Source organism: Solanum pennellii, chromosome 11 (assembly GCF_001406875.1).
Source record: "Solanum pennellii chromosome 11, SPENNV200".
In the NCBI taxonomy this organism is placed as follows: Eukaryota; Viridiplantae; Streptophyta; class Magnoliopsida; order Solanales; family Solanaceae; genus Solanum; species Solanum pennellii.
Genome location: NC_028647.1, coordinates 35501989 through 35515898, shown reverse-complemented (window position 1 = coordinate 35515898; position 13910 = coordinate 35501989). Strand labels below are relative to the sequence as shown.

The window sequence follows — 13910 nt, the reverse complement described above, 5'->3', positions numbered from 1 at the left end:
ACTCTAGGGCACAATGCAATCTCAAACACATGCTATCCTCGGTGTAACATTTCGTAACTTGAAACAACTATGTCTAAGCTAAAAGACCAAGAATAATAATTTTTGAAAATAAGTAGGGAAAATTTCCAGATTTCAAAAGTGAGTTTTGGTTATTTTCAAACGGCCATAACTTCAAGCTCAGGAAGAGTTAGGGTGAGTTCTTTATATGGATGGAACTCTCTTGGGACGATCTATCAAACTAATACAAGTTTATGAATCTTTGAGTTCATATAAGGGAAATATGACTTTTAGAAGTTGGGCTGTTTGACAGAGGAAAATCCAATCTGGATTTATTAAGGGTGTTTAAGTCTTTTCCTAACCCAATTACTTTATTTCTTTTTTGGGTAATAAGTTGGGGTAAAAGATGATCACATTTAGTTTACGCATTTAGAAAACAATTTAGAGTTTTGAGAGAAGATAAAAGAAGAGGAGAAAAGAGGAGAAAGGAGAAGAAGAAGCAAGAACGCTAAGAATCGTTGTGTGGATTGCATCAGGGGTGATCCCTATCGAGGTATGTGATATCATTCAGAGTTGGATCCTTTCACCCACACCCCAATTTGATTTAATACAGCAAATTAGAGTGTATTTGAATGAAAATCTTGAAGTTCTTGATGAAAAGTTTTGAAGTTCTTGTTGGCTAAATTGTAGTTCATCTCTAGTAGGTTTGAATCATGTTTCCAACACTCTAACATACATATAAAAGTCATGAAATCATCCATAAATATGATATAATGATACTTGAATACATAATTCAATTCAATGAAAGTTAAGATCAAAGTGAAGGAAGTTAAGATTTAAGTCTAAAAGTTGAGAAGCAAGTCAAAGTAAGTTCCTAAAGAATTCATGGGTCTTATATAAACATTTTAAAACTTTGTTTTAAGGTTCAAATAAGGAGTTGAGTTAAATTCTCAAACGCTATAAGGGAACTAAGTATTCCCTTACAGTTAAGTTTTGAGTATGCAAAGAGCATAAAGTTGAGTTCATTTCTCAAGAGTTATCAGGGAATTAAGTAGTCCCTCAGAGCTTAAACTAAAATTGTTTTCAAACTTTTTAGAAAAAAAAAGGAAGCTATACTTCCACAGAGCGTGTGGCTAGTTTAATAAAAGAAAGAGGAAACTATGATTTCTGAGAGAGCTTTCTAAAATATAAATTTTTAAGCCCTAATCCCAAACCTCAGAATCAATATGTTTATAATAACATAAGAGCCTATATATATATATATATATATATGGAGTAGTATTGAGCACTGATGTGGGGATGCGAGTTCAGATTAGCTCAAGTCTCCATGCAGACCATGTAGCCATCATGGGTAGAAAAGGGTCATACTTTTTAGATGAACCATCTTCATAGTTTACTAGTGGATCCATTAGGCAGTTCAGTTCCTATACTCTGGCAAAGTTAGGATGGTCGGGCAGTATTGGACGAGTAACGCTATATCATAAATGTGTCTCTTAAGTGATGATTGTCAGTTAGAGAAGCTCCCGTATCTGTATTATACTTTTATATACATTAGTTATTGTTTTTTCATACACACCAGTTATTAATTTTATACAAGTCAGATATTAAAGTATACTTGTAATACATTCAGAGGTTTCAACATGGTTTTACTCAGCAATTCTTTATATTGCATTTATTTTTGAACTGGGTATTGAATAATAGTAGTAGATCATGAGTTGAGCATAGCCAAGGTAAGTGTTCATTCTTACTCCTTTTCAAGTCTATGTGTTCTTTATCTTCCCAACTCGCATACTCATACATTCAATGTACTGATGCTTGTTGGCCTTCATCATTTTATTATACAGACACAGGTAACCAGGATCATGACACAACATTTCCCTAATCAAGATTGATCTCCAATGTCAGTGGTGAGCCTCCTTGCATTCCGGAGGACATCAATTTGATTTACTTTAGTAGTTTAGTTTTAGGATGTTGTGGGGTCTGTCCCAACATCACTCTTCAGTCAGTTTAGAGGCTTCATAGACTGTAAGTAGTTCAGTTTGGAATTATTTTACTTGATTGAGACTCAAGTGCCATTTTGGCCAGATTAATTTATGAATTATTTGTTTTTAAATATGCTCTATTCTTGTTTAAGTTGAGTTTAGTCTTCCGCTGAGTTAAGTAAGTCATACCAAGGGTTCACTTGGGGGCAGAAATGGTCTTCGACTGCTGGCCACGTCCAGGGTATAAGAGAACAGTGTTCAAGAGTCCTATGGAGTCTATGAAGACGTGTTTCTAGAGTATTAGTCATCTGTGTGAAGCGTGCCACATCTATGATTAGGAGGCCACATTATTTAGGAATGTTTCCCTTCTTTCATATTCTTTTCATGCCAAGAGTTTATCTCTAAAAGTCTCTCTTTGTAATTCGTACTTTCACACATTTTCAGATCATCATGCCTCCACGAAGAGCAGTCAAAAGTTGACCAGCTCGAAGAAATATTGATGAACAAGGGATTCCTAATGCACCGGATGTTCAACCCCATGGAGAGGTTACAAATACCGATTTTTGGGAAGCTATCCTGATGTTGAGTCAAGTTTTAACCAACTAGGTCAGCCAATAGAGAGAAGCTCCACAAGAAGGGTCTGACACCTCTAGGGTTCGTAAACTTCTGAGAATGAATACTACTAGTTTTACAGCATCAAACACTAGTGAGGATCCGGAAAACTTTGTGGAGAAATTGAAGAAAGTGTTTGAGGTAATGCATGTGGTTAATGTTGAGAGGGTTCAATTAGTTGCATACCAACTGAAGAGTGTGGCTAGGACATGGTTTGACCAATGGAAGGGAGGCAGAGCTGAGGATGCACCACATCCAAGTTGGGCTTGCTTCGAAAAAGCCTTCTTGGGGAGGTTCTTTCCTCGAAAACTGAAATAAGCCAAAGTAAGGGAGTTCCTTGCTCTGAAACACAACTCCTTGAGTGTGTATGAGTTTGGGCTAAAGTTCACCCAAATATCCCGATATGGTCCTAAAATGGTGAAGGACATGATGAGAATAATGAGTTTGCGCTGCTGGTTTGGGTCGTGCATAAAGCAAGAAAGGCAGGGTTGCAATGTTGATTGGTGACATACACATATCAAAGCTAATGGTCTCTGTGGAGAAAGTTGAGGAGGAAAAGTTGATGGATAGAGACGAGTACATGAACAAGATAGCCAATCCTAGGAATGAGTCTAGGCAACAAAAAGGTAGTTCGAGTAGACCACAATTTAAAAGGGAATGCATCATCACCTGCTAGCGCACCTGCTCCTAGAGAAATAGTTGAGAATCATGGTAAGAACTCCCGATCTAAACCTGCATAACCACAGGGTAGTGTGGCATAGGGAGATAGTAAGCCTCCTGCCTGTGCCAGGTGTAGTAGGAATCACTCTGGCTTCTGTCGCAAACGATCAAACCGAGAATTGCATGAGAGAATGTCCAAAGAGTAAGCAATGTGGTCGTAATGGGGGCAATAGAGATCAATCATCATCAGCTGCTCCACCAGACAGAGTTGCACCTAGGGGAGCTACTTCCGGTACTAGCGGAGGAACAAACCGCTTGTATGCTCTCAATAATTGCCAAGAGAATTTACCAAATATTGTCACTGGTATGATTTGAGTCTTTGACTTTACTGTTTATGCATTATTAGAACCAGGGGTGAGTTTATCGTTCGTAACTCCCTATGTTGCTATGAACTTAAAGAATATTCCTGAGCAACTTAGGGAATCATTCAATGTTTCCACACCTACTGGTGAATTCATTCTTTTCGAAAGCGTTTATCATGATTGTCCTATTTAAGTCAGTCACAAGAGTACCATGGCTGATTTAATAAAGTTAGACATGGTAGACCTTGATGTCATTCTAGGTACGTACTTACACCATACCTATTATGCATCAATAGATTGCAGAACTCGAAAATTTTAAGTTCCTAATTCCAAATGAGACATTCATAGAGTGTGCTAGTAGTTTAGCAGTGCGTAAGGGTCGTTTCATTTCGTACCTTAAGGTGGGGAAGTTAGTTTCTAAGGTATGTATCTATAACTTAGTCTGAGTTAATGACTCAAGTTTTGAGGTACCTTCCCTTAAGTCAGTTCCTATATTCAGTGAATTTCCAGAAGTCTTTCTTGATGATCTACCCGGAGTCCCTCCAGAAATAGAGATAAGCTTTGGCATAAACATCATCACATATACTTGTCCTATCGCTATTCCGCCATACAAAATGGAACCAGAAGAGTTAATGGAGATAAAAGAACAATAGAAAGACTTGTTAGATAAAGGTTTCATTCGACCAAATGCCTAACCTAGGGATCTTTGGTATTGTTTGTAAGGAAGAAAGATGGGTCCCTTAGGATGTGTATAGACTACCACCAACTGAATAAGGTTACATTAAAGAATAAATATCCTCTTCCATGTATAGATGATCTTTTTGATCAACATTAGGGTGCTTCTTGATATTCCAAGATTGACCTCAGATCAGGCGACCATCAGTTGAAAGTAAGGGAATGTGATATTCCAAAGACAGTTTTTAGAATAAGGTATGGGCATGATGAATTTCGAGTTATGTCCTTTGGTTTGACAAATGCACCTACAGCGCATATGGATCTTATAAAAAGAGTCTTCAAACCCTATTTAGACTTGTTTGTCATTGTCTTCATTGATGACGTACTGGTTTATTCAAGGAAATGAAGAAGATCATGCTAGTCACCTCAGGATTGTCCTCCAGATATTGAAAAATAAGGAGCTATATGACAAGTTCTCCAAGTGTGAGTTTTGGCTTAAGTCTATGGAATTCTTAGGTCATATTATTTCTGTTAATAGGATTAGATTAGACAACAGAAGATAGAGGCAGTTCATAGTTGGCCTAGACCCACATCTACAATAGATATAAGGAGTTTCTTGGGTTTGGCTGGCCATTATAGGATATTTGTTGAAGGTTCTCATTTATCTCTTTTCTTTTGACCAAGCTAACTCAGAAGATGGTTAAGTTTTAATATTCTGAAGCTTGTGAGAAAAGCATTCAAGAGTTGAAAAGAAGATTGACTACCGCTTCAGATTTGACCTTACCAGAGGGTATTCAAGGTTTTGTGGTGTATTGTGATGCAACAAGAGTTGACTTGGGCTTCGTTTTAATGCAGAATGGCAAGGTTATAAATTATGCCTCCACACAGTTGCAGGATCATGAGAAGAATTATCCAACACATGACTTGGAATTGGCTGCTGTAATTTTTTCTTTGAAGATATGGCATCACTAATTGTATGATTTTCATGAAGATATATTCACTATTCACAAGAGCCCCCAATATGTATTCACTCAGAAGGAGCTAAATCTCACACAAGGAGGTGGTTAGAATTGCTCAAAGATTATGACATGTGTATTATTTACCACTTAGGTAGACTAATGTGGTTTTTTATTCCTTAAGCAGGTTATCCATGGGTAGTACTGCCTATGTTGAAGAAGAAAAGAGGGAGTTAGCTAAAGATTGCAAAGACTTGCACGTCTGGGAGTCAGACTTATGGATTCCACAAAAAGAGGAATAGTACCTACGGTGGATGGATTCTAGGAGAGTATCTTGGATGAGGATCATAGATCCAAATATTCCATTCATCCAGGTTCCACCAAGATGTAACGCGACTTGAGAGAGGTACATTGGTGGGAAGGTATGAATAAGGATAATACTGAGTTTGTTGCCAAGTGTTCAAATTGTCAGCAAATGAAAGTGGAGCACCAAAGGCCTGGAGGTTTGACTCAGAATATAGAACTTCCATAATGGAAGTGGGAGATGATTAATATGGACTTCATCACGGGCTTGCCAAGATCTTGAAGGTAGCACGATTCTACTTTTGTGATTGTTGACAGAATGACAAAGTCATCCCATTTATTTCTAGTAAAGACTACTTATTCGGACGAGGATTGTGCTAAGTTGTACCTTCAAGAAGTTTTAAGACTTCATGGATTTCTAGTCTCTATTATTTCAAATAGAGGTGATCAATTTACTGCAAAATTTTTGAAATCTTTCCAGATTTCTTTGGGTTCCAAGGTGAACTTAAGCACTGCATTTAATCCTCAAACGGATGGACAAGCAAAGCGTACTATCCATACCTTTGAATACATTTTTAGAGCTTGTGTGATTGATTTCAAAGGTAACTGGGATGATCACATACATCCAATTGAGTTAGCTTACAATAATAGTTATCATTCGAGCATCCAAATGGCTCCATATGAACCTCATTATGGGAGAAGGTATAGATCTCCTATTGGGTGGTTCGAAATTGGCGAAGCAGGGTTTATAAGACCATATTTAGTTCACCAATCTATGGAGAAGGTTAAAATGATTCAAGAAAGGTTGAAAACAGCACAAAGTCGCAAAAAGTCCTACACATACGTTAGGATAAGACCATTAAAGTTTGAGGTAGAGGATTGGGTGTATCTTAAGTTTTCACCTACGAAGGGAGTTATGAGCTTAGGTAAGAAGGGAAACCTTATTCCCTGTTATATTGGTCCTTATAGAATCTCCAAGAGAGTGGGTAATGTGGCTTATGAGTTGGAGCTACCTCAACAGTTAGATGTTTCTCATCTGGTGTTCCATATTTCTATGTTGAAGAAGTACTTGGGTGATCCTTCATGATAGTACTTACATAAAATGTGGGATTAAGGATAACTATCATATGAGGAAGTTATGGTTCGATTTTTGGATCGTCAAGCTTGCAAGCTAAGGACAAAAGGAGTTGCTTCAATCAAGGTCCTTTGGAGGAACCAATTTGCTGAAGAAGTGACTTGAGAAGATGAGGAAGATATGAAAAAGAGATATCCACATCACTTTGAAATCGGAGAAAATGCAGATCAAGGTGGTAAATTCTCTTCTTAGCACTTATAAGATTATGTGTAAGCATGTTATTACTTGCTTTTGTTTGTTGAGTGCTGAATGTTGTAACTACCCTTAGCTTAGTGAAAGGGTTCTCATTCGAGGACGAGTGTTCTCAAGGGGAAGATAATGTAATATCTGTAACTTGAAACAACTATGTTTAAGATAAAAGACCAAGAATAATCATTTGTGGAAATAAGTAGGGAAACCTTAAAAAATCAGATTTCAAAAGTGAGTTTTTGTCATTTTCAAACGGTCATAACTTCCAACTCAGGAAGATTTTATGGTGAGTTCTTTATAGGGATGGAAAGATCTTGGGAATATCATTCCAACGACTCCAAGTTTGCGAAATTTTGAGGTCTTATGAGGGAGATATGTCTTTAGGAAGTTCGATTGTTGAACAAAGTAAAGTCTAATATGGATTTATTAAGGGTGTTTTAGTCTTTTCCCTACCGAATTATTTAATTTCATTTTTGGGTAAAAACTTGGGGTCCAAGCTGATCCCATTTAGTGTACGCATTTAGAAAACAAGTTAGGATTTTGAGAGAAGAGAAAAGAAGAGGAGAAAAAAGGAGAATGAAGAAGAAGAAGCAAGAATGCCAAGAATCGTTGCGTCGATTTCGTAGGGGTGATCCCTATCGAGGTGTATGAGATCATTCGGTGTTTGGTACTTTCACCCACTCCCCAATTTGATTCAATAAAACAAAGAGTTTAATTGACTGAAAATCCTGAAGTTCTTAATGAAAAGTTTTGAAGTTCTTGTTGGTTGAATTATAGTTGATCTCTACTAGGTTTGATTCATGTTCCAGACTGTTTTTGGGTCAAATCTATTGGGTAATGAGGTATATAGGGTTCCTAAATATTTGGGGTGGGATCAATGGAAATTTAGTATGTTTAGAGATGAAAATCGGAGAAGAAATGTTTAAGGTCCCATCAGATAACCCTTGGGGTGTCGTGCCTGCAAGAGCCCCTCAGAGCAGGCTCTCTCTGACATGACCTGGTGCGCTGCGCCTCACAGGGCGCCCCAGACCTCAGTGTCTGTCCGACAGGCCCTGGCTCCCCCACGTCTCTCAGAGCACCACGACCCCGTGATACCCCGTTCTTTCCTTATCTCACAGTACTAGTTCCTAAGTGATGTACCTGTTATTCCTAGTAGATTCCAACACTCTAAAGTACATAAAACCATCAAGAAATCATCCATAAACATGATATCATGATCTTTGAATCCATAATCCAATTCAAGGAAAGTTAAGATCAAAGTCAAGAAAGTTAAGAGCCAGGTCTAAAACTTGAGAAACAAGTCAAAGTAAGTTCCTAAACCATTCATGGGTCTTAAACAAACATTTTTAAATTTTTTTAAGGTTCAAGTAAGGAGTTGAGTTAAATTCTCAATTTCTATAAGGGAACTAAGTATCCTTTAAGAGTTAAGTTTTGAGTATGCAAAGAGCATCAAGTTGAGTTCATTTCTCAAGAATTATCACGAAACTAAGTAGTCTCTCAAAGCTTAAACTAAAATTATTTTCAAACTTTTTAGAAATAAAGGAATCTAGTGGGGATGCGAGTTCAGATTAACTCAAGTGGCCATGTAAACAATGTAGCTATCATGGGTAGAAAAGGGTCATACCTTTTAGATTAACCCTCTTCATAGTTTACTAGTGGATCAATTAGGCAGTTCAGGTTCTATACTCTGGCAAAGTTAGGATGGACGGATAGTGAGGGATGAGTAACGTTGTATCATCATTGTAGCTCTTATGTGATGGTTATCGTCTAGAGAAGCTCCCACACCTGTATTGTATTTTACATCAGTTATTGTATTTTCATACTCACCAGTTATTATATTTTTATATACATGTCAGGTATTATTGTATTCTTGTATACATTCAGAGGTTTCAACATGTTTTCTGTCAACGTTTCTTTGTATTGTATTTACTTTTAAACTACGTATATTGAGTAAGAGTAGTAGATCATGAGTTGAGCAGAGTCAAGGTAAGTGCTCATTCTTACTCATTTTTTAGCATATGTGTTGTTTAGATTCCCAACTTGCATACTCGTATATTCAATGTACTGATGTCAGTTGCATTCATCATTTTATGATGCAGATGTACGTAACTAGGATCAGCATATAGCGCTTCGTGGATCCAGATTGAGCTTCAGATTTAGTGGTGAGCCTCATTGTATTTCGGAGGACATCCATTTCATTTAGTTTGGTAGTTTATCTTTAGGATGTTATGGGGTCTGTCCGAACATTCCTCTCAGTAAGTTTAGAGGCTTCGTAGAGTGTTAATAGTTCATTTTGGAGTTAGTTTACTTGATTGAGACTCAAGTGCCATTTTTCCCAGACTAATTGATGAAGTATTTAGTTTTAAATATTATTTATTCTTATTTAAGTTAAGTTTAGTCTTCCACTGAGTTAAGTAAGTCAGGCCAAGGGTTCACTATGGGTCTAGAAATAGTTTTCGAGCTCCGGCTATGTCAAGGGTGTACGCTCCGCGCGTGAAACTCGGGCACAATGAAATCTCAGACACAGTGCAATTCTCGGGCTCATACAATTTTGGGGCACAATATAATAGTTGATATCATGAAATTTTTTCGTATGTCCCTTCCTCCTTGAATGATTGTCACAAATTTTATTGGGTTATACCATTTGGGTTGAGTGTATAGATTCTTGGCAGGGAAACGATTCACACATGAAGCCACTTTCAGCCTTTCTTACAGTTCGTCTATTGATTCAACTAAAAGAGCATAAAGTTCAACAGAAATCTTGACAACATTGAATAGTTTTTTGTGAATATGTTGTTGATTAAGGGCTTTGACTTTGTGGAGAAGTAAGGTAGGTTGTTGACACAGAGACATTAATGTGAGGCCAAAAAAACATATTTGTAATCATTATTTGACTCACATTTATTATTTATACTTGTCCTTTTTAAGCATGGATTTTACTAATTGTGGTTAATAGTGTATTTTATTTGTAGGAGTAAATTAGTTTAAAATTAAAGAACTTTGGAGTTGAAACGAATAAAAGAGAGAATGTGTAAGAAGTAAATGAAGCAGGTATCTTAATGAAATAAATTGAATATTAAAATATATTCATTGAAATGCGAACCTCGGAAATTAAAAAAGTTTACCTGACATAATTGCCACGGGGTTGATTCTCAATGCGGCAAAGAGAATTAAGCACTGGGACGACCACTGTTCATGCGGAAGTTAAATTCTACTTTGTTTTGGTTTCCCATTTTATGTTGTACTAAGTTATTTTATTTAGGGTTTTCTATATATTTAAATAGTCGATATAAATAATTATTTCGGGGTTGAATCATAGGGCATCAAGTATAAATTTGGCAATACCTTTTAGGGTTTCATTTTTTCTTTTTAGAAATTAGTGACTTGACACCCTTGTTTTTGGGTTGTATCTACAAATTGATTTTAGAATATTTAAGGTTTTTGAATTAATTTTTGGTTTTCTTTACTGTACTTTTATAGTCTTGTTTTACAATTTCTTGACTGACTATCTAGAGATAAATATATTGTCTATCCTTTAAATATAGATGGTAGAGGCTTGAAAAACCAGAGAATATTGTAATAATGACTAAATATTTTTCCTACGTTTTAGCATATTCTTGTCTTAGTTGTTTTACCAATTTTTAGAATTATAGACCATCTCAATCACTTTAGTTAACCTATATTATCTCTTATTGTTATCATACACAGACTTTGAATATATTAGGACTTTGTATCAGCTAGGAATAGCCCTTTATATACTACATAACATAAATCAATAATGAAATCGATTCATTCTCTAATATTGTCTTACTCTTTATGGTATATGAGCATCGATAACTCTCATGAGTACTTTCGCTATTATTCAATCTCATGAGTACCTTATCTATTCTTCATGCTCCAGTTCATTGCATTGGCCCCTAATGTTTCTCTACTCAATTCTGATGCTAACAACAATGTCACGATTGTGCAGTTCAATTATGTCAATTGCCAATCAAATTATCTTGCAGCCACAATTTATATTTGGGAAATCTCCAGTATCGATGCTTTTGCGTGGAAATAATATTTATGGTCATCTCAATAGATCCATTCCAACTCCCCCTCACACGCACTCTAAAAACAACTAAGATATCAGAAATCCTATATATCTTGTTTGGTTTCGTCTAGATCAATTGATCCAAAATGCTATCTTGGCCTCTTTTGAACAAACTATTACTTCCATTGTAGCCGATGTTGACTTTGCCAAAGATACTTGGGATGGTTTGCACAATCCTTATGCAAACAAGTTTCAAATAAGAATCCTTAGTTTGCCCGTGAAACCAAATACACCCGTACAATTTCTGATTATCTTCATAAAGTTAGATCACTTTGTGATCAACTTACAACTACTGGGGCACTTGTATATAATCCAGAACTGATTGTTAAAATTCTTAGTGGAGTTGGATCTGAATTTGGTGAACTTTCTGCCGCTATTCGTGCATGAGGTTCCACAATCTCATACAAAAAATCGTATGAAAAGTTGCTTGCCCATGAGCTTTTTCTCAAGCATGAAGAGTCTGGGAAACAATAGCCACCTACGATCATCGCTGCCATAGCACAGCGAGCATCGACAACTCCTCCTAGAACAACGACAGTAACAACAATAGGCATCATATTAATAATTCTACCAGTAATCAACCATGGCGTTCACGCAAAAATATATAACAACAAGATAGAAACCTTTGTTTCCAACTTTGTGATCGTCTAGGACAATCGGCTAAAGTTTGTCGTTCTCATTGACACTACCATCTATAAGCCCAAACCAATTTTGTTGCTCGCTTGAACCAACAGGAAGACCCTTGGTTAGTTGATTGTGGGTCAACTGACTACATTGCTTCTGATCATCAGAGTTTAGCTACTATGCCTGATTACTATGGTCCTGAATCTTATCTCATGTATTTAGGTTAGTCAACAAAATACAACAAGAAAAAGATGAAATACACAGAATATAGTCTGAGTCCATATAAACCATTGTGTCTCCTTATGAAATTTAGTCCCCTCACTGTGCGCGAGGTTGCAGATTAATTTCTTCCTAAATAAAAGGGATTAACCTATTACAGAAGTAGTGGTACCTCAAACTTCAACAATTTCAGCAAATGCGAGAATCGTAAAAGGAGCACACATAGACTCAATCAATCAACAATTTTGTTTTGAAAGAAAAATGTATGGAGAGTAGAAAGAATTTTAAATGTTTAAAAAAACAACAAAAACCTCTTATTTATAGCCATTTTCAGCAAAGAACGCGTCTGTTCAAGCAAATCTGTTCAAACCCATTTTTTCAAGATCGTTGTGTCTTTTGGGAAGAGTAACGACTTTTCAGAAGGAACAGATCTGTTCAGATCGTTATTACAGTTACACACAAATTTCTAATAAATTCTTTTGCGCCAAATTAATTATGTTACTTAACTAGCAATTGAAATCAATTTATAAGAGAAAGGAAATCAATTAACAAGATTAATTGAATAAATTTTTTTCAAAAATATAATAAATCAATCACATCATGTTCCAAATAAAAATCTAAATTCGAAACTGAATTTGAGGCCGACACCGAGCGAGCGACGACGACGGCTCCAGGGGGCATCTTCTTCTTAACCTTGTAAGAAGTAAAGGATGTGTTTCTTAATATAAGGACAACAATTTCCTCTCTTCTACCAATACGGAAGAAATTACTTTTCATTGCACTTTACAATGACTTTTCACATTCCCTCCAAAATTGGTTTCCTCACTTTTCCAATTTCTCTTCTCATTTTCCATTCATAGTTTGCTAAAACCGAAGAATCCCCCACATGCATGGAGAATGACTATTATTAAAACACATGCATGGAAAACTTGTGTGTCTTGTACATAAGGGTTAATCACATCTGCATAATTAGGTTTCCCTTTAAACTTTTCCGTCAATGATCTCTCAACTCCATCTTAAGTTTTGCCTTTTGTAAGTGGATCCAACACATTATCCTTTGACATTAGATAGTCAATTATGATCATTCCACTAGAGAGTAGTTATCTAAAAGAGTTATGTCTTCGTCTTATGTGCCAAGACATCCCATTATACATAGTACTTCCAGCCCTTCTTATTGCATCTTGACTATCGCACTGTAGTCAATTGTGATAATACTTGAACTTTTTATGTAACTTTTGGATATATGAGTTTGAGACAATATTAAATTGTTATCAGCATGTCATCCACATATAGGAATACAATGACTTCCTCATTCAAGTGTCTTTAATGTAAACAAAATTATTACATTCATCATTTGAAATCTATTTGACAACATGGTTTGGTCAAACTTTGCATGCCATTATTTCGGTGTTTGTTTTTGTCCATAGAGTTACTTAACAAGTTTGCATACTATTCTTTTCTTTACCACGAACTACGATGCCCTCAGGCTATTCCAATTAAGTATTTTCCTTCGGCTCTCCATTTAAGAGTCGGTTTTCACATTCATTTGATGGATTCAAGACCGCATACTGCAGCTAGGGCAATTACCATACGAATTGATGTAATCCTAGTAACTGGCGAGTATGTGTCAAAATAATCAAGACCTTCTTTTATATAAAACCTTTTACAACAAGTCTTGCTTTATATTCGTCAATTGTTCCATCATATTTCATCTTTCTTTTAAAGATCCATCTCTAACCCAATGGTTTGTTCCCTAGAAGAAGATTAACCAACTCCTAGGTATGATTGTTTCGGATTGGTTCAATCTCACTATTGGCAGCCTCCTTCCAAGTGGTTGAGTCGCTAGAAAACCTTGCTTCTTGAATGTTTGAGGCTCAGTTTCAAGAAAGAATGTTACAAAATAAGATCCAAATGAAGTAGTTGTTATCACATCCGGGTTTACCCCTTAGACGCAATCGGCGTCGTCGTCCTCTTTGAGGACTAAGACTAGTCTCTTAGCTTACAGAATTAAGTCGAATTTAGCAAAAATTTTGGAACTTTTCATTACTTCTACTTGGAGGTTTACATAGACGTCTATATGCACATAACATATATATATATATA

General features: G+C 36.3%; 1 protein-coding gene across 1 annotated transcript; it reads left to right on the top strand.

Moving 5' to 3' along the window:
* Positions 1-2651: 2651 nt before the first annotated feature.
* Positions 2652-3806, top strand: LOC107003818. Its single transcript, XM_015202090.1, has 4 exons — positions 2652-2884; positions 3066-3217; positions 3382-3615; positions 3658-3806. Exons 1-4 carry the CDS (start codon positions 2652-2654, stop codon positions 3804-3806), a joined length of 768 nt encoding a protein of 255 aa, XP_015057576.1.
* Positions 3807-13910: the final 10104 nt, after the last annotated feature.

Excerpts from the sequence above, each read along its gene's own strand:
- LOC107003818 (XM_015202090.1), top strand. The coding sequence starts at position 2,652 with ATGAATACTACTAGTTTTACAGCATCAAACACTAGTGAGGATCCGGAA. Across the intron at positions 2,885-3,065 it reads GAAAAAGCCTTCTTGGGGAG|CAAGAAAGGCAGGGTTGCAA; the intron begins GTTCTTTCCTCG and ends TCGTGCATAAAG. Across the intron at positions 3,616-3,657 it reads TTTACCAAATATTGTCACTG|AACCAGGGGTGAGTTTATCG; the intron begins GTATGATTTGAG and ends ATGCATTATTAG.